Source organism: Filicampus tigris, chromosome 1, assembly GCF_054856515.1.
Source record: "Filicampus tigris isolate MCC_2025a chromosome 1, RoL_Ftig_1.0, whole genome shotgun sequence".
In the NCBI taxonomy this organism is placed as follows: Eukaryota; Metazoa; Chordata; class Actinopteri; order Syngnathiformes; family Syngnathidae; genus Filicampus; species Filicampus tigris.
In genome coordinates, this window is record NC_141217.1 from 23,825,468 (window position 1) to 23,845,495 (window position 20,028).

The following is a 20,028-nucleotide window of genomic DNA, read 5'->3' on the forward strand; positions in this document are numbered from 1 at the left end:
TGTCCAGTGTCTAGTCTTGACCTCTTCTGTCTTTGTGTGTCTGTACTCACATAAAATGTCCCTTCACTGTCTTTCCTTTTCCACCAAAGCCAACTGACCAATGAGATCCCAGAGTAAGTAGACGATACGTCTAGTGGGAAATTGCCCAGCTTCAAATCAAGCCTAACTAACAGCAACAAAAGTGTCCATTTTTTGGATAATCAACATAACTGAAGACACTAAAAACATCCCGCTTCCAGTCATATTCTCATCTACCTGCAGACAATAACCATCCCAACTGTACATGTCCAATATTCTTTCAATTCAACTCCAACTCCATATTTCAGATTTTATTTCCACGACATTCTGCAGTGTCATTAGATCCTTTGCGTTCCCCTCGTCCTCCCCCAGTGCAACGACAAGCATGAATGTGTGCATGATAAGCATTGTGCCCGTACGCCAGAGAAATTGAATTGCTTTATTGAAAATGTGCAATATAATATGCATGGGTCGTACACAAAATGAACTGCCATGCATTTTTGCACTAAATGGTGTTAGCTGGAATGTGGAACATGAAGGAGACCCCCCGCCCCCCTTCCCTTGAAAAACAGCAAATGGAAGATATACTGACCTAGTCTCTGGTGCTTGGACAGTTTATTATTCCTGATCATTAGCCTGGTAAGTAGTGTAAGCCCAATTTATAAAACAAAACAAAACAAAAAAAAAAGGCTTACTGGTTCCGACCAGGTTTCCAATCTTAGTCCTTTCGTTGTTGTTTTTTTCTAACATCTGTTATAAGGAATAATTAAATACACTACAGGCCATAGATAGATGCGACATCATGTTAATCACAGATGTGCCCCCATCCCTTGTAGATAGGACCCCCAGTTGGGAGCTCTAATAGTGTGTATCCACAGGCATCAATCTCACTTAACAGGAGGGGGGACAGCGGCTCCTCGGAGCCAGACTGTCAAAAGTTTAATGGGTGTCACATTTAGTAAAGAGCCACATTGAATTTGAGTCTAAGTAAGCGCAGCTCGGGCGCAGCGCTCGGGCGCAGCGCTCGGTCGCAGCAGCGCTCTGCAGGTGCGCGGATCAATTCGGCTTGATTTGATTTTGTAACAGAAATGAATACATTTCTCACAGAAGCCATTAAGTGCTCAGCGAGGGCGCAAAGTCAAAACTTCACCTCGGGTTAATGGTATTACCACTCGAGGTGTCCTTTGGCTTTGCTCGCTTTGCCCATATCTGAAAGCTTAGGTCGATTTGGCACAAGGCCCATTATTTTGATGACAAATCATATGCGGCGATGACTCCCCGCTGCTATGGCACTTGACCCCGTTTTTTTTTGACCGGTGTGTTTCATTCACCGCTCAAGTTAATTGATGCCACACTGTGGCATGCTTGCCTCATTTATATCAAGTAGTTGTTCAGGAAATTGGCCGTTGGCTGAATGAGGTCTTTGTGCTAGGTGCAGACGCTGACCATGTATACACTTTATCTTGATGTTCTCCTTTTAAAGACGCTTGTTCCTAAGGCATTTTGGCACATTAGCAACCTTGATCCAACAGCGGCGCCCGAGAGAGCCACCTTTCATGGTTGCAGTGTGAATGAGGCACTTAAGGGATAGACATTTGGGTGAATTGTCTTGATTGTTGAATCGGGAAAAGAAAGCGCGTTGCAATTATTAGAGGTTGCAGGAAATGTGGCAACTAACAGCTTGTTTTCCTACAATAAATTCCATTACCAAGAAGTAATTATATTTCACCTATTAGACACTCTTAATTGTTCAAAAGCTGTGTTCAAAGCAAACAAAGAGACCCCTGAGACTGTGAACTAATTGTTTGCGTTCGATTGCACAAATCGACTGTAATAAAAGAAAGTAACTGCATCACATTGGTTCTTGTGAAATAAAAGTTTATCACGATATGAATGCAGTCGGGTTGGTGTCCAGTTGAATCCAGTGACTGCATGTTGCAGTTGCCGGCCAACCTCTCTCCATTTTCTTTCCGTCAGTCTGCGGTTTAGTACACATATAGTATTTACAACAACCGTTGTTTTTATCCGGCGTCTTTTTATAGCATTAGCGTCACATGGCTGGAGATGGTAATGAGCTGGAATTTGTTTTGTTGGGACTCAACAATTTGACCGTCAGCAGTAATGACGAGCAACTGTATCTTTTTTGGCAGCCTTGGATAATTGTTAAGATAGTTTCACAAAAACAGTTCATGCACAGAGGACGATAGCAAAGTACTGTTTTCCTTGAAACAGGCTAAGCAGGAAAGAAAATGGATAGATGGATGGACATTAATCGTGGGGGGCCATTTTTGTGTGACATCACATTCAATTTGGAGCGACGTTCCAATTCACTTTTGCCCTGACTGCATTTTTCTTGAAGGCAACTTCAGACAGTAAACTAACTAGGCCTGTATTATTTACAGCCATTATTCCTGCCGTTGCTTCAAGATAGCGACGACGCAACATAACGCTTCGGATTCAAATAAGAGAAATTAAATGAGGTCAACAAAAATCGTTTGCTCAACCATCAGTCACTCACTTTAACATGCCAGTCCCTAGTCGCTCACTTCCTGTTAACCCAACAGAGGATAGCAACAGTCACCATGCCGAATGGATATTACAGTGAAGCACCATTAGCTTTTTTCAACTTTAGGTCACAATACCCCACCTTTCCCTCTGTCCTTCTGGCCTCTCCGCTTACATTGCATGCCGTTGACTTTCTCAAACCCTTTTCCCTGAAGTCCCGAGTCTGTGGAGAACCCGGCTGAGCAGAGGTGAGTCTCAGCGCTTTAAGACTTGTGGTCTCTTATTTCTCATTCCACTTCTTCTTCTTCTGAGACAAACCCTCCCCATCAGCTCGGCAGGCTAAATCTCCCTCCGTGGATGCAGCATCGTTGTAATCGTCGTGATGGAGTTACAAGTATGAGTCACATTGAACCTCTTCTCACACTTTGAGTCCATCCAAATTCAATTCTCTGCTAGCAGCACAGAACTGGATTGAGAGCCTCCCAGGCTCTCTTGACTGTATTTGACACACTGCTGCCACCTAGAGTCAAACTTGGAGTAGAGGGCCATTGAGGAAAGCTGTGTTCAGAGAATTTGAACACGTGTTAGAAGTAGATAAAATCCAACCATTTATAAAAACAGAGGCAACAACACAGTACCAGTCTCGGAATCAGCGGCGTATATGAGATTTCCAAACCCCGTGTGCGCGCCGTTGTTTTATTCATGATATATTCAGCTCGCTTAATAACCTTGAACTTATCACTGACAAGCTGCTCGGATGGAGATTTATTGGTCCCTGTAAGCTCTTTGAGGGTATGCCAGAAGAGGATTCGCTGAGCTTTATTTGTTTTGAGGTTTTTTTTCTCTCTTTATGGGGGAAAAAAATACGATACTTTTAAATCAGTCCAATTTTTGGGGTGATCTTGGTAACCTCAGCAGATTCCGATAAAGAAGTGCTTTACATCCAGGACATATTTTTAAATAGGGAAATAAGAATAAAGAACAAAAAGGCAAAATATATACTTTGTATTAGTGTTCAGATGATAGGAAATGTAAAATGAAAGACTTTTTAAGGTCTTTTTTTTTCTGCTGAGGTGAACCACATAATTGCTGTTCTTGGACAAACTGATAACTATTGCCTCATCGCTCTTCATAGCGTTACCCCTTTTATTCCTGCTCATCGAAAAAGCACTCCCATCAGCTTCTGTTTTCCACGCTGACTCCTGTGCCATGTCGTCTGTCTCGTCTAATCGTTTTTACCCAGCTCTTTGCTGTTGCTGTTGTTTTTCATCCATGTGTCACCGGTTGTCTGTTGTCCTCACCTTGTCTTTGTGTTTAAATACCCTTTGAGGAAGGTGGATTATAGCTGTGTGCCAGATGTGCTAACAATTGCACAGATGCTGATTGATGGCATGCACACAAAATTGTACGTACGAACACTCATGCCAGCAAATGGTAGGTCGGATTTTTCATGTGAGGGGGGAGGGGTCCGTTGTCGTTCCACCGGGAAAACATAGAGAACACAGGCCGGCACTTTTTTTCTTGTTTTTTTTTTTTTTACATACTAGTATGGTGATTATGAGTGCACACTTGCCCGTTCCATGCAGTGCCTCTACAGGATAGCATCTTATCTTCACCCCCCCCAGAGTGTTGGCAGGCAAGAGACTGAAGATCAAACACAGCACTGAAGACACATCAACAGACACAAGATGAGCGGTTTTGAACAACTCCCGCTCAGTAGACAAACCGCCGCCTGCTACACTGAAACACAGTCTGCATTATGATTGCCCTCACATCAACAATACACAACATGAGATGGAATTCATATAATTATTTAGAAATTCTTAGTTGACCCTGAAATCTTAGATCTTCACCTTACAAAGACATCATTTTGGATAATTGTACAGTTCCAATTTTGTGCAATGTGTTCACAGGCTTTTCCCAGTCAAGTCTTCTACCACTGTCAATTTACTGCATATTTATATTTTATTATTGCCTATATTGACTGTGCAGATAATGTACATTCGTTTAAAAAGAGGCTAACCACTGTTAAAAGTGGCGATCCATAGGGTGACTGACACTGGAGTCGTACTGATTTCAAGGCAAGTCCCCTTCAACTTCTCATGTGTATCCTTCTTTTCTCCTCACATTCTTCCTCTTAATATTCCTTCTTTTGGATTGAGTGTTTCCAAAAAGCCAAAGAAGAAAAATGCTCACTGAACAGAGGTCTTTGGGCAGTGGTTCGTACTACAATGTTGAAGTGACATTTCTCCGAAATGTTTGTCCAATTCCGAATTGTGCCATCTCACTTTTGAGGTGCCATTGTGTTTTGCAACTTTCCACCGATTGTCCTTCCTGGAAATCAATAATATCCCGCACTTGTCATCTTCTTGACTTACTGTAAAGCTACCTTGCTTCACTTACTCACCTTTCTGTGATTGGACTAGCTCGGTCTACTCTTTGAACTCTTTTGCAGCGACTGAAAGACATCAACATGCCACTCACGCCTCCACTGTTCTGCCCCCCCTCCCCCCAGTGAAAAAGCTCTGCTGGTGAACAAATTCGAGCTCCGCATCCGCACAGAGGCGACCCAAGGCCTAGTGCTTTGGAGCGGGAAGGGCGTGGAGCGTTCCGACTACATCGCCCTGGCCATCGTGGACGGCCGCGTTCAGATGATGTACGACCTGGGCTCCAAGCCGGTGGTGTTGCGCTCTTCGGTGCGCGTCGACACCAACCGCTGGATACGCATCAAGGCTAGCAGGTGAGTCGTGCCATGTCAGCGAGGGAAGGCTTTTTTCACTTTGATGGGATTACACTTCATCCATATTCTATTCTTGTCGCGGCGATCCCTTGCATCAATCCTCTGATGCGCTGCGAGTTGACAGATTAGTCTCAGATTAAGGTTATTTCCACGCCTGCTCATGCTTGAGTGCGATGTGCATCGCAGATCAAATTCCATGGATGCATTAATGAATGTTGAAGGAAGAACATGAAGCAGCACTTAGGCTCCGCATGGGAAAATTAAAAAATAATGTCATTAAAATTGCATGAAGCTGAATCCCAACACACACAAATGTATCTTGAAGATCACGCTCCTAGCATGACAGCTGATGCCACACTTTGGGAATTTTGTTCTAAATTACATTTGAAATTAATCAGATTACCACGAATTAGATGAAGCGAGGCTAACTTGGATCTTTTTATATGCTCTGAGTGGGCTGTGTGCATTCCCCTTTGGGTAATCCAGTATTACGGAAGAATATGGTACATATTCCTGTAGCACATGCATATAATCGATATCAGCAAGTGGTGGCGACCCGCGACCACACTCTGAGTGGCCCCTTGATTCATTTTCAAAAAAGAAAAACATTTTAACGTTTTCCATCAATACAGGTTTCAAAAATTCCTGAAAAACTGGGAAAAATCCTAAATATGAAATTAAAATAAAAAAGGGGGGAATCTGCAAATATTTGAATTTGGATCTGCAGGTGCTGAACTGCGAATACGCGGGAGTCGACTCTAGTTTTAAGTTGTAATACAAACAATCACCACTAGACGGCAGACATTACACTCGGCCTTATATTGCTACAATGTGAGTAGGCCAAATGTTTTCTTGCAGATTTGCAATAGTATACAGGACAAACATAGTTCCTCAATAATATTAAAATTTTGAGTGAGTTGATTTTTATGAAAAACTTCCGTGCCGTCCTTGAATAGTAACTTTTATGCAAGAGAGCCCTTTGCACTGGAAAAAAATTACAGTAGGCGATGTGGTTATTTTGTTGTTTGCTACAAACCCTTTTGCCGGATTAACCCATTGTCGGGTTAAGATATTTTATACATGCGTTGACAAATGTATCATCAAAAATGAATTGGATTAAACACGCGTATTTTGCACGTATGCACGTATTTTGTACATATTTAAAATAGCATTTTCTAATGAATGTCCATCCATCCATTATCTATACCGCTTCTCCTCACAAGGGTCGCGGGGCGTGCTGGAGCCTATCCCAGCTGTCTTCAAGCAGTAGGCGGGGGACACCCCGAACTGGTTGCCAGCCAATCGCAGGGCACACAGAGACAAACAAACTCACAATCACACCTAGGGGCAATTTAGAGTGTTCAATCAACTCATTGTAATGAATGTCATGTCCAAAAACACTATAAACAAACAAAAAAGGCACCATCTTTTATTCCCGAAGATTTAGTTAAATAGCGTTAAACATAATATGAATATGTAAATTGTTCATTTGTATATATTGTCTAAAAAACTGCAGCTGGTTAAACCTTCTTGGCAAAGCGAAAAATGCAGCTCACTTTGTCCAAGGCTTTGACATGGAAAGGAAGCGTGCAGTGATTGTTGTGCATGGCAACGTCACATTAAAGGATTCTGTCATTAGAAACAAATTAACTGCTTGAAATTGGAGCGTGACCCATTTATCACCTTCAGCCTGCTGGACATAAGCTTTCAACATGGCTGTGAATTGAAGTGCGAGGTATAATGACATTGCTTCCATTGTGTGAGGAAGCAGCAATAATTGATGGTTCAACATCCATACCAAGCCAATGATCGGTTCACCTCTCATCCTTGGCACGCTAAGAGGCACGCGACATCATTTGGATGTTGACGGCGGTGTAAATCACAGCACGTGTAGTTATAGTGCTGCAATCTGTGTTGCTTGCCGTTTTAATGACGCCCCCTCTGTTGGAATGACACTTTAGTGGGTTCAAATTATCCCCGTTGTCACAATTCTCGAGTGTGTGCTACCGCTTAGTACGCGGCCACCTTGTATGAACGCTACTCTTGCGGCATCTGCTAGCCGCTAGGCGGGCCCATTTAGAACGCTGCTTGGCAAAGGCGTTTATGGGGGTGCTTAGTGTGCTGCCAGCGGAGCTGCGGAGTCATGATGTTTCAGATTAAATTAAAGAACCTTTTACAGCTATTGAGTATGACACGCATGCTTCTAAACAACGGCCCTGTCCTCCGCAGAGCGCTACGAGATGGATCGCTGCAAGTCGGCAATGAGGCAGCAGTGACAGGATCATCGCCTTTGGCAGCGACTCAGCTGGACACAGACGGAGCGCTTTGGTTGGGTAGGTGGCCACACTTGGATTAGAGAAAATGGAGAAATATATCATTCGCTCTTGAGAATGTCGACCAAACGCTCTCCATCAAGGGGAGGCTTTGCTCCAGCTGACCCAGTACCAAAGTTTTTCTGGCCTGTGGCTCATTCAAACACAAGGATTCACACGTCCTCCGATCCAAATCAGGCATTGATCATATGTGGATTTAAAATCAATTTGGAGTAAGGTATCTGACAATGTGACTACAGTGTAACCGGGCAGCTCGTGATACACTATTCTCTGTCGTGGCAAGCCACACTTGAAAGTAGAGCTGGCAAAAAATGAACACGGTTTTGTTTTTAAGAATTCCCAGAGTAATTGAGAATCAATAGGATAATTGATTACAAAAAAATTGGTGTGTGACAGCCCTACTTTGAAGCGACCATTAGGTTGATAAATTCAAGAATCTCCACTGTAATAAACACAACTTGTCTTTTTGGGGGGGAGGGGGGCTAAAACAGCCATTTAGATTGGAACAACTTTAAAATCTAAATTATTGACATTAATGGCAACAATGTGACTTAGCACAACAAAGCAAGCAAGTTGTTTGCTCCAAAACAGTTTGTCGACTTGTATTTACTTATATCTTTAAGTTGGGGGCAATACAAGGGACAATTAGTTCTGTAAACTCTTACCTCTTTGTTGGAAGTTTAGGGAAGACAATTTTCACATTAGCCAAACTTGAAATATTTTGTTCAATTGCTGAGCTTAAAAATGTATCCAAGTTTGTTGCCTGGAAATTTTTAGTTCACTGAACTTTTTTTTTTTTTTTTTTTTTTTTTTTTTTTAACAATGTAGAATTGGTAGAAATTGGCATAAAGATTATGCTCCATTTTTGACCAAGCATCACAGCACAACAGAGTGTACCACCCCAATCAGTAGCGCAACAACAGCATACCAAAAAGTGGAATGTTTTTGGTCTTTTCACAGTAGAAAAGCATTTGAATGTGTCCCGACCTGAACCAAGTCTTGCAGCTTGGTAGAAACAATGGAGGTGTGTTGTTGCACTCAGGTAACAACATGAAGTCAGTTGAGAGAACTGAGCCCTGCAGCAAGAATACATAATCCTCCAATCCTTGCATCAAGGGGCATTCTTTTAAATCCCCTTTTCACCAGCCGTCATTAATTCGACGGTAATGCGCGTGAAATTAGGCCTGTCGATCCCCGATTTCTAAGGTGCACAATCCGATTAAGTTGGGCGGGACAGAGGCGGTAAAGAGCTTTTGACGGGAAAGCGAACTCAGAGTCCGGCAGACAAGTGGGGGGGACATCGGTGATGAGGAGAATGTATACGCTCTTATAAATATTGGAATAAAAACTTGCTAATACAACGAGAAAGAAGACTAGTTTGACTGTGCTGACTCAAAAGCGTAACTCACCATAAAACATATTGTAGGAGAATAGGAGGCGTCAAACACCTGCCAATTGGGTCACTGTGTTTCCTCAAAGGATGGAAGAATTCATTTAAAATTAGATTCAAATTGAAAAGGTGCTAAAATAGAAAGCACAATAGACTGAATGAATCGCTTTCAACTACAAAACTGCTCATTTCATATTAGAGAATAGCCATTTCAGTCTGTTCACACTGTGATTAAAACATATTGTCTATCCTCAAGAAGGCTACTTTCCAATTTAGATATCGAAATCTAAAATTCTGCCCTTCCAAAGATGATAATGCTCTCTTTTGATTGACGCTATGTGAGCTATTAAACAATATGTAAATGTTTGTGCTTGTAGTTTACAGTGTCTCACATCATACTGAGAGCTGTTTCTAAAATGCCATCCACATTTACTGTAGCTCTCTCACATAGCTAAATGAGTGAATGATTCATACATTAGCGCATACGTCAATCAAGGGAGAAGCCTCTAAGATTAAAAGTATATTGATACAGAGTTAGGGATGTGGCTTTAAAAGGGCTTTCAACTGAATAGCTCAATGTACAGTCCATTACAAATCCAAAAGAAACAATGAACTTAAATGTCCCCACATTTATAAATACATACATATATAATATGAAATAATGCTAATGCTAATAATGTGAATGCATGTCACTTCTGAATCCTTTCACCCACGATCACCATTATTTGCACAGTTTTAATTTCCAGCGATGGATATTCCGTCCTGGTTTCAGCAAAGCTCCTGAAGTCATTTCAATTCTAATTAAATGAAACTTAAAACCACACTCTTGGCCCCACTCTCTGTACGCCACTGAATTGAATCCCTAATTTGAAAACCAAGCCCTTGTTTGTAACCCACTTTGAAACCCAAAACCAAGTTTGAAACCCTAACCTTAGTTTAAAACCCTAACTTGAAATCCTTAACCGTACTTTGAAACCCTACTTTGAAACACTAACCCTATTAGAAAACCCGAATTTGAATTCTTAACCCTAGTTTAAAAACCTACTTTGAAATCCTAACACTAGTTTAAAATCCTGTTTTGAAACCCTAACAGTAGTTTAAAACATTACTTTAAACCCTAACCCTACTTTGAAAACCTAGCCCTAGTTTAAAACCCTACTTTGAAACCCTAACCCTACTTTAAAACCCTACTTTGAAACCCTAACAATAGTTTAAAACATTACTTTAAACCCTAACACTTGTTTGAAACCCTAACCCTAGTTTAAAACCCTGTTTTGACACCCTTACCCTAGTTTAAAACCCTACTTTGAAACCCTAACCCATGTTTAGGATCCTACTCTGAAACCCTAACCCTAATTAAAACGCCTAATTTGAAACCCCAACCAACGTTTAAGACCCTACTTTGAAACACTAACCCTTCTTTAAGACCCTGCTTTGAAACCCTAACCCTAGTTAAACCCTATTTTGAAACCATAACCCTAGTTTAAAACTTGACTTTGAACCCCTAACGGTAGTTTAAAGTACTACTTTGAACCCCTAACCCTACGTTCAGACCCTATTTTGAAACCCTGCAGGGTTGGCGGCGTATGGGAGTGTTCCAAATTGTTACTTTCTCGCTTGTGTGTGCGTGTGTGTGCGCGCGTGCGTGCGTGCGTACGTACGTGCGTGAGTGCGTTCTGTCCAACGGCTGATCTGTCATCTTGCTTGCTGTTGCCCTCAGGCGGTCTGGAAGAAGTGGCGGTGGCACGTCGGCTTCCCAAGGCCTACAGCACGGGCTTTGTGGGCTGCATCAAGGACGTGGTGGTGGATGGTGTGGAGCTCCACCTGGTGGAGGACGCCTTGAACAGCCCCCAAATATTACACTGTCCAGCGGCCAAATAAGCGGGCACGGGAAAAAACACTGAGAGAAATGAGGAAACAAATCAGTCAATACTCAAGAAATCCTCCCCACCCTTTCCACTCGCTCCATAGCACCCATGTCTCCTGCTGTAATTATTTTCTATTTTTGTATACTTTTCATCGCTTTTTATATGGGAAGAAAATGTTTCTTGGTTTATTTTTTTTTCATAATTTCTTTTAATCTGCACCTCCATTCACATGTCCATTGCCTTTTTTTTAAATCAACATGTAAAACATTTTTGGGGTGTAATAGTTTTGCTGTTAATCCGTCGCCAAGGTAACGAAAAAGGTTGCTTATTGACTTTGCTCATTACTTGAACTCTGGTGTTGATTTTTACTTAAAGCCTGTCATGGTGCCATATCTGTCGCTTACATTCCCCAAACATTGTTTTTTCATACAATAATATGTATACAGTATACATCCATATTATATATTAGTACATTCCCGCACCACCTTCCAGCTCTTTGTATTTCCCTAATGAGACTCTTTGAGAACAGTCAAGCTGCTACAGTGACAAAGTACACACACAAAAAAAAACACTCATCCATTCCCATCACTCTTCAACTCACAGCACCAAAAATGAATTAATGTCAAACTCATATTTGCCGGATCTGAAGCCCAACTGACTCTAACACATCAAGACATGAAATAAAATCTTATTAATAAATATAGAGTTTATAAATAATACCAGAGACTGTGAATATGTAAGGTTGTTTCTCCCTAGAGAGAACTGCGCATTCTTTTTTTTTTTTTAATTTGTCAACACTCATTTGTCACTCATGATGACCACTAATAATGCATGGACATATGTAGTGTTGATTTTTCTGCCTTTATCACGCAAAAAAATTATAAGAAGAAAAATTCTCTGTTTATTTTTTCTTAACAATAACAAAAGTATTGGCTCACTTCCTACATCTTTACGAAGCTTTTCCCGGGAGTGACACAGGAACCTTGAGTGGTGCACGAGGGAAAAAGTTGCTCTTAGGAGGACGGGAAAAGGAGCAATGCAAGAAGACAGAGACGATTATCTTGGGACGTATTCTGCCTAGCAACAGTCAACAAACAAACAACAAAAGACTTTATTTCCTTTTTTATATTCCACATTCCTTGGAAGAATCTGTCCTGGCTGTTGAGAGAGACTGTGACCCTTTGTTGAAGCCATAACAGCCACGAATCAGTGACGATTCCTTGTTAACTAACTAACATACTGTAGTAGCGCATGGGTTTGTAACAGTCAGTGATGCAATGAGGAGTTGCTGAACCACAATAAGCTGTGATGACTGATATCTTCTTTTGATATGAGATCTTTGGCAATATATTCTAGAACAAAATCATGCCTGTTTTTGTGGTTGAGTAGCAAACGGTCTTGTTCGTTGACATTCTTAACAATGTTTCCCCTCTGAAACGATCTGGCAACCATTTTTATGTGCGGCCCACCTGTTTTCAGTGTAAATTTAGCTAAATGTGTTATCTGTGGAGGTTTTTTTTGTTTGTTTTTTTGTTTTAGTAATATACACTGGAGCCATGTCTCTTCTACCACACTTTGATAAATGTACATGGGGGAGGGATGTCACTAAAGCTATAATATAACTGTCGTGTATAATATCAGGTGAAATCAGGAAGCCCTCTTCTGATGTATCACGACCCGTTTCAATTCCAGCACTCGCTCTCTTTATATCTTATTTTAGCCATGCTGTTCGTTGGTTTTGACCAATTCAGGTGGCGACACCTAAAAATATATGTATATTTGTATGTGACACCAAACAATAAAGCCACATGATTTAATGCCATCTTGGAATTGCCTTTAAAGCCACCAGTCAGTTTGACTCTAAGCATCGTCCTTATTTTAGCCAATTGATAAGCTCCATCCCCATATAAAAGTAATAATAATAATGACACATAGTCATAGTAAAAAACATGCAAGAGGAATCTTCAGTTCTTCTCTTCTGTTCCTTATTTATATCTCAAAGTGGATGTAAACTACTGTCTGATCAGAAACCTCGTCAAAGGGCAGTGCACCGAGTGAAAGTGGCATGACCTGAACATTACTAACTTTATGACCTTTGTCTTGTGTTCCTACCATCATGAAATAAAATGTCAACCAAAATGGAATTCATTCTTGTCATCGTTCTTTTTTTTCACACAGCATTCTATATTTTCTAACTTACGATACCAAAATGCTGATTTGTGCAGTTTAGTCCAGAAAAATGTAAACAACCTATTGGCATTTTTATACACGCTAACATAGATTTAATTCAAATCAATCAAGATATGAGTGATGTGTAAAAGTGAGCTTTCATTTGAGAGTTTTCACAAATAAATGCCATTCACAATTCAGGAGTGATGGGTATTTTTATTCTAACTATCGGTACCTCCATTTTCAGGGCCCAACTGTATTGAAACAGTTGACATACAGGTACAGTAGTTTGCATAAAATGGCTGTAATCTAATTCCTAAATGATAAATGTCATATTGCACATTATTACTGAGAGTTGAACAGTAGACAAGCTTTGAAGGGAGCAACCATTTTGCGCCATTATATGTTTTTTAGCAAGGAGCGCAGACTGTCCACTGTAAAAAAAAAAAAACACACAACTGGTGTTTTTTGGGGTTAAAACAGTCATTTCAGCCAGAACGAGTTTAAAATATACATTATTGACACGTATGGCACCAATGTTAGTTAGCACAACAAAGAAAACAAGTTGTTTGCTCAAAAATAATTTGCTGAGTTTTTCCTTTACTTTCACCTTTAAGTTCAAGTTTAAAAAATTAGTTCGATCAACTCTTATTTCTATGTTGTGAAATGCGGGAAAGCCAATTTTCACGACAGCAAAAAATATTTTGTTCCAATCCAACTGTGGTTATGAGGACCAGCAACAATTGCCCACTCAATTGTCATGAGCTAGCAGTAGTGCAGCCATATAAGCACAAGCGCTAAATTGACAATAAGATGTTTATAATAACAAAACAAGACCAGAATGTAAACTGGAACATAACTTTTATGCCCAAACTTGAACATCATCATGCATCATTATGGTGACTGAGATGTTTGTGATCCCACAACGAAAGAACACGTCACCAAGTTGAATTAGCATCTAGTTAGCTAACAAATTCATTCATCGTTTGGTACACACGTCCCTTTCCAGGCCCCTCAGTGCAATGTAGCTCAGTAAAAAGAATGTAAAGTGAACAGTGATATTAAACAAGAATGGACAGGGAATTGCAAATTGAACCGCATTTTATAAGGTGTGCGTACATATTTTATTTTTACATCCTTTTTTTTTCCACAATTTAAAACAGTTTCCATGTATCTAAATGACAGAATGAGCTGTGTCTGATAGCACAGAATGTGGAAAAATAAAAAACGAGTGCCCTTATAATGAAAGCATGGCCACCGTGTCAACAATTGATACAGCACTGTAGAGCATGACACTGTCAAACAAATACCCCGCATCCTCTCCAGCAAACATTTGAGTATGTGGTATGTGCTGCTCAAAATTCAAGATGGTACCACTGTTAGCTAACGCTAATCTGTGCAAACCCTGCAGCTCTGCTTACCTTTTGGCTTTGACACGATAGTGCTTCGGCCTATCGTGAAAAACTGTATTTACAAATCTATGCCATTTGTGTTCTATTGTCTTGTTTTAGACGATTTTTGTATTATTGTTTTGACGGTCATCCTGGAACTCATTTCCCCTATTTTTTGCTGAGTAGTAGGTGGTTATCCTTTTATGTTAATCTTACTTTCAATATTAGTAAGGATTAACTTCTTTTTTTCTCTTGTAGGTTAGTTAGTAATTTTACTTCAAATGTTACTTAAAATATTGCAGACTGACCTGTTTAAAGAAGCATGCAACTAATAACGTCCCCATTCTCCCTTTGTAATGTGATTTTATTTTCTTTGTACATCGTTTTTATTTGTTGTTGCTTATAATGTCTTTATGTACGGAATCCTCGCGTGCTTTGAAAAGTTCTTTCAATTTGCCTCTATAGTTTCCTTTCTTTGTCACAGTGGTGTGTTGGCTCTTTTCAATGTTTCTTTCTCCTAAACATTTACAAAACCGGTATATACAGGTGAAATAATTTGAATGTGAAAATGTTAAGTGAAAGTAAGGAACTAGTTTCACCACAGACAATCGGCTGTTTCAATGGCTGGATTCATAAATTAGATTATCATCAAACACACACACATGCACAATTATCTTGTGCAATATTTGCCTATTCAGGTGCAACACATCCTCTTGAAACGAACATGAGACCTACAGTATGGATTTAAATCCCCTGATGCATGGCTATGACTTTGCATCCATCATGTGCAGTGTTAGAAAGCAAATATGCAGCCAGTGCTATTCTCTGTCCACATCCATTTCCATCACGTATTGATCGGACAGTAATGTCGTCTCTTTGTGTGCCAGCATCATTTTTAACTGCTTGCCAGATGTAAACAATAAATACTCAGTGGGAGCACATCCTTTCAGCTCAGAGCACGTTGCGATGGGCTGAGAAAAATTCCAAGGAGAGGAGATGTTCCATCTCTCCGTCCTGTCAGCGCTTGTGTGTAGGCAGTGGCAGCACACGGAGTCAAGCTGTGGGGAGGCAAATAAATCCATAGTTAACTTGTGAAGCCTTTGGGCTCACAGACAATTGCATAATCCTGTCCATCCCCCAGTAGATTAAGTGATAGTAGTGTAGTGATAGGCCGCTGACGTCAATGCTGCCCGTGAACACAAGCGCCGTCCTCCAGAACTTTTCTCATCATCCACATCTTTTCTCTTGAAATCGGATGACATTTTTACAACAGAGAGCAAAATTAATTGACAAGTCTTTATTCATTTAAAGGTCAACAGGCTTCAAGAGGTGAATTCAAAATGATACTGTGACATACTTTATTTGTGTTGTTGTCTGTTTACAGTTTTAGATTTAATTAATAAATAAATTTTACAGCATAGGTGTGAAACTCAAGGCTCAGGGGTCAATTCCTGCTGTCTACTGGCACCACATCATTTTATGAGGCACGCAAAAGCAAATTATGAGCAACGGCTTCATGTTTTTTGCTTGAGTATCAAAATTGCAAATTGTCTTTACTTTTAAAAAGTTGAGATATTGCAAGATTTTTTTGTGCTACTGATCCCTCTTTTAAAGTAAATGAAAAAATATTTCAACAAACATTTTTTACTGGCCTCTCATTACAAAACTAGTTATTGATCTATTTGATGAGTATATCGCTGAAACCTCCTATGTCACAATTTGATGAATATCATATTTTTTCAGTCAGTCCACATGTGTATGTGTTATTTTTGCATTTTTTAAAAAAACAATCTACTGTAAAATGTTGAAAATGGATTGCGCTCGTTGTCGCTGAATATTAATGGCTGAACATTGGGGTCTCCTGAAAAGCGATGATTTTGGCGGTACAAGGATTCCGCCCGACAACAGCAGTATGTAATATACAGTGAGCATGCCTTTATTTGGGTTGAAAGCCATAACTGCTCTGTAGAGCAAACATAACTATGATGTAGCCTGTGACTAGCATGAGTTTGACACCCCAAGTTTAGCGGATTTGCAACTGATCAGCTATTTCTAAGATGCACTACAGAAAGACCTTCTATCACCCAAGACTCAGAGTCATATGTAATTGATTTACAAATTCTGCTATGAACTTGAATGCTTAAATTGGTTAGCACGTTAGCAAGGGACACACAATTTGGAGTCAAAGATGATTTAGGGTAAAGTTGCTGAACTGCTAGAGTCAGTGGGCCATACTGTATATGGCCCGTGAGAGCTAAAAGCCAATAAAACGTCAGGGCTGTAAATAAATAAATAAATAAATAAATAAATAAATAAATGTGTAATAAGAGTAAACATGTTAAATTCCCGGATCAATTCCTCATTTTTTAGGATCTGCACTAAACCTTAGTAAGTATGGTTTTTGTATTTCTGTCCCACCCAATAGCTATCCCACTTCACAGTAAACGAGCACCCAAAATTCACCATCTCAGGAAAACTGAACATTACATCAAAAGATGTTTGAGATAAAAATTAGGATGGATTTTGGCGGAATGAAACCTATTTGGTGTATTACCGTTAATATAATATATAGGTATCAGTATCACTTTGATTTTTTTTCTACGATACAGTGACGAAGAAGTGGCTTTTTGATTGAGTTAAAGCCTTACAGTACACAGACTAACAAAAAGCAATACTTTTGTTTTGGAGGTCACTGCAGGAAGTTGAACTACACTAGTCACGATCGTTTTGCCGTGTGGATGGACACAGTACAGAGATAACAATAACGTGCAATATTTTATGGTGTTTTATGTTTAACATTCGATCTCCATTATGTACAGTAATTTATTACAGCTGCATTGTTTAGGTGCTTTAGAAATACAGTTGAGTGACTTAAGTTGAGTACAGTACTGCCGCTTAGGCTTTGTTTTGAAGGTCAGAGACGGAACTCACGCGACTTACTTGTAGTGCGTTAGTTTGATGAAACGGTTAGCCAAGTAGCCCCGAGCCGGAGCTCGCTGAAAGTGTCCGCCGCTCTACAGACACTCTTGTGCGGGGACAAGAGCAACGTTTCAGGACGCCTGACAGCTCGGAGAGACTGCGATGACATCTCGCAGGTATAGTGGAGTTATCTTGTGTTTTTAAAGTGTCACCTGTCCCGGCCGAAGTGTTTGGCACCTGCTACACTATCACTTTGCACGAATCGTGCCTCCGTAAGTTTACTGAGGCTGGGAGATCGAGAGAGCGCCTGCTGTTGCTCGAGGTCAGGGGGCACTTTCATTTTTGGTCATGTTTAATTGGGACAGAGTCACTCGTAAAAATCACACACCTCATGGTTAAATATTCATGTTCCAAACATTGACAAAGAAAATAAGTGACATGACATCCTGCAGCTGCAGATTTGCCAAATTGGCGTGAAAATGTGGATACATCTCTTTGTTTGGATCTCAATGTTCAGATCTGGTGCGCCTAATGTTATTGACAGAGAGGGTATGTCCATTGTTACTTATACAGTACTTGGTTTTACTAGAAGTAGCCATGCCAACAATTCTCAACATTTTAAACTTTTTTGGAAGATTGAAGACTGATTGCCCAAAGGTGCGAATGTGAGTGGCTGTCTGTCTGTACCCTGTGACAGGCTGGCGACCAGTCCAGGGTGTACCTTGCCCTTCGCCCAAGTCACTTGGGATAGTCCAGTTGCCCCACAGTCTCAGTGAGGACAAAATGCATGGATGGATTGATATTTAATAGTGCAGTTGGTGGGAGTGACTCAGAGTGGAATCTTACAGGTCCAACACAATGCCAATGCTGGATGACCTCTGATTTGCCCCAATTTGGAAAAAAAACCATTGGAAGTCATGTAAAGTTAATAATTTTGTTGCAAAATCAAATTGTTGCCATTATTAAATCTTCATTTAAGATTTTATACACATTACACAACTGAATATGTCATGTGAGGAACAAAATTTAGACTCAGAAGTAGACAGGACACTAAAGTGGAAAAGTAAAAGTCTTTATATAAAAAATAGAAGGTAACAACAGAGAGTAGGGCTGGATGCAGAAGGCATAGAAGAAAGCCTGACTTTCTGATAATGTGTCATGAGCAACTGGAGCTTACCTGAGAGATATCAGGCCATTCCTAATCCGATATGACAAAATAAAAGTAACGTATTAAAGGACCATAGCATCTCACAACAGCACAAGGACCCAACCCAAAACACAGTCACCACTGAATAATTACCGGTAATCAAATTCAAATCGACGGCGCAATGTAGTAGAATGCACTTTTCAAATTGCAAAAAAACTGCTTCATTTTGATCTGTCAGCACAGCAATACATTCATTTATTTATTTATTTATTTCCTGTATGTATGTATTTATTTATTATTCAATTATTTGGATATATTTATAGTGTAGTCCACATGTTTACATATCATTGAAAAGTGAAAAGTTGAAGTGATAAAGCCACAGATTTGTTTTCATTGTTATTGTAATCTGATTTCTGATTCATGTTTGGACCATGCTTGTTTGGTAGAATTTTGTTATGTTGCTGCAGTGAATGCATGAAAGACTGCAAGGCAAGTGTTTAGTAAGTTAACAACTGTAATTGAAGTACATAAATCAACTGTCTTTCATATTAATTCATTATTGATTTGGCTTTATTTTATCATAGGCCTAACCTATAAGACCAAAACATTTAAGTATAATAAATCTGATTGTATATTGTAATACAGTTTAATTTATTGCTTGTGTTTGTTAAAAAAAAAATCATGGAAAGGGGATCTTGGAAAAATAATCACAAATTATATCGCAATTGCAGTACTGAGGGGGGGGGGGGAGCTCTCAATTAGATTAGGTTTCAAAATCATGCAGCGCTACCATTAAATTTAAACAAGAAAACATTTTCTTGTACACGAGAATCTTGGGACAATCTTGTTGCTCGCAGTTTGTTTTTATCGTAGCAGTCTAAAGTTTGTAGTGCCAATAGTTGCTTGCTTTTTGAAGATTGTGATGTTAAATCTTAAATGTTTTGTTATGTTATGAATACTTTGTGTGCCCAAGCTCAGCTGTAGATGCAAACGCATCAGCATTCTGTCCTGCTGCAAGGTGACCTGGGAAATGTTGACTCCAGCAGCTGGGCGCTCTGGAGACAATTCTGTGCGTCACGCTCTTCACAAATCGCTTTCGTTGCACTCCTGGAGTTTATAGTTGACACAAAAAGCAAATCACTGAACGAGTGGTAAACAGGTCAGTGTGACAGAGGTCCCAGTTGTTGTCATAGTTGCATGAAGTCTTGAAAATCCGTAATTTAATGGGTTTTTGTCAGGATTGCCAAATTGTGCTACCTTTTACTGTTATACTGAATTACTTGTCATACAAAATCCAATTCAACTTAATTGAGAACAGGCTAACGTGAGCAATAGAACCACGATATCTTGCAGAACGTCAGACCTTCAGCGCTGGGGATCGCGATCAGGTTCAAAACTGATATAGCACACACAAAAAAAAAAGGAGTGAGATTTAAAGTACCGGTAGGATGAGGGTTGTTTTCTGCCTTGCTTGGTTCCTATGGTTTTTGTGAGCGGCCGTGATATTTCTGAGTGTTGCTTTGAGGCTGCCTCCGCACTTCCTGATCT

At 40.0% G+C, this 20,028-nt stretch overlaps 2 protein-coding genes across 14 annotated transcripts in view; both read left to right on the plus strand.

The window, feature by feature from the left end:
- agrn (agrin) overlaps positions 1-12,998 on the plus strand; it is a 263,386-nt gene extending 250,388 nt beyond the window's left edge. For 10 of the 11 annotated variants that reach the window (XM_086027847.1, XM_086027856.1, XM_086027871.1 and 7 more), the window contains 3 exons: positions 5,039-5,263; positions 7,493-7,596; positions 10,707-12,998. In XM_086027847.1, the coding sequence (XP_085883973.1) occupies positions 5,039-5,263; positions 7,493-7,596; positions 10,707-10,867 (490 nt within the window). In that variant the 3' untranslated portion in view covers positions 10,868-12,998. Of the gene's footprint in view, positions 1-89; positions 114-2,738; positions 2,772-5,038; positions 5,264-7,492; positions 7,597-10,706 lie in introns of all 11 variants that reach the window. The other variant, XM_086027921.1, reaches the window with a different exon arrangement.
- Positions 12,999-17,197: 4,199 nt separating this feature from the next.
- ptpn11b (protein tyrosine phosphatase non-receptor type 11b) overlaps positions 17,198-20,028 on the plus strand; it is a 28,797-nt gene continuing 25,966 nt past the window's right edge. Inside the window, exon 1 of one of the 3 annotated variants that reach the window (XM_086027971.1) lies at positions 17,198-17,509. In XM_086027971.1, coding sequence (XP_085884097.1) covers positions 17,496-17,509 — 14 coding nt within the window. In that variant the 5' untranslated portion in view covers positions 17,198-17,495. The remainder of the gene's footprint in view (positions 17,510-20,028) is intronic. The other 2 variants (XM_086027962.1, XM_086027953.1) reach the window with 2 other exon arrangements.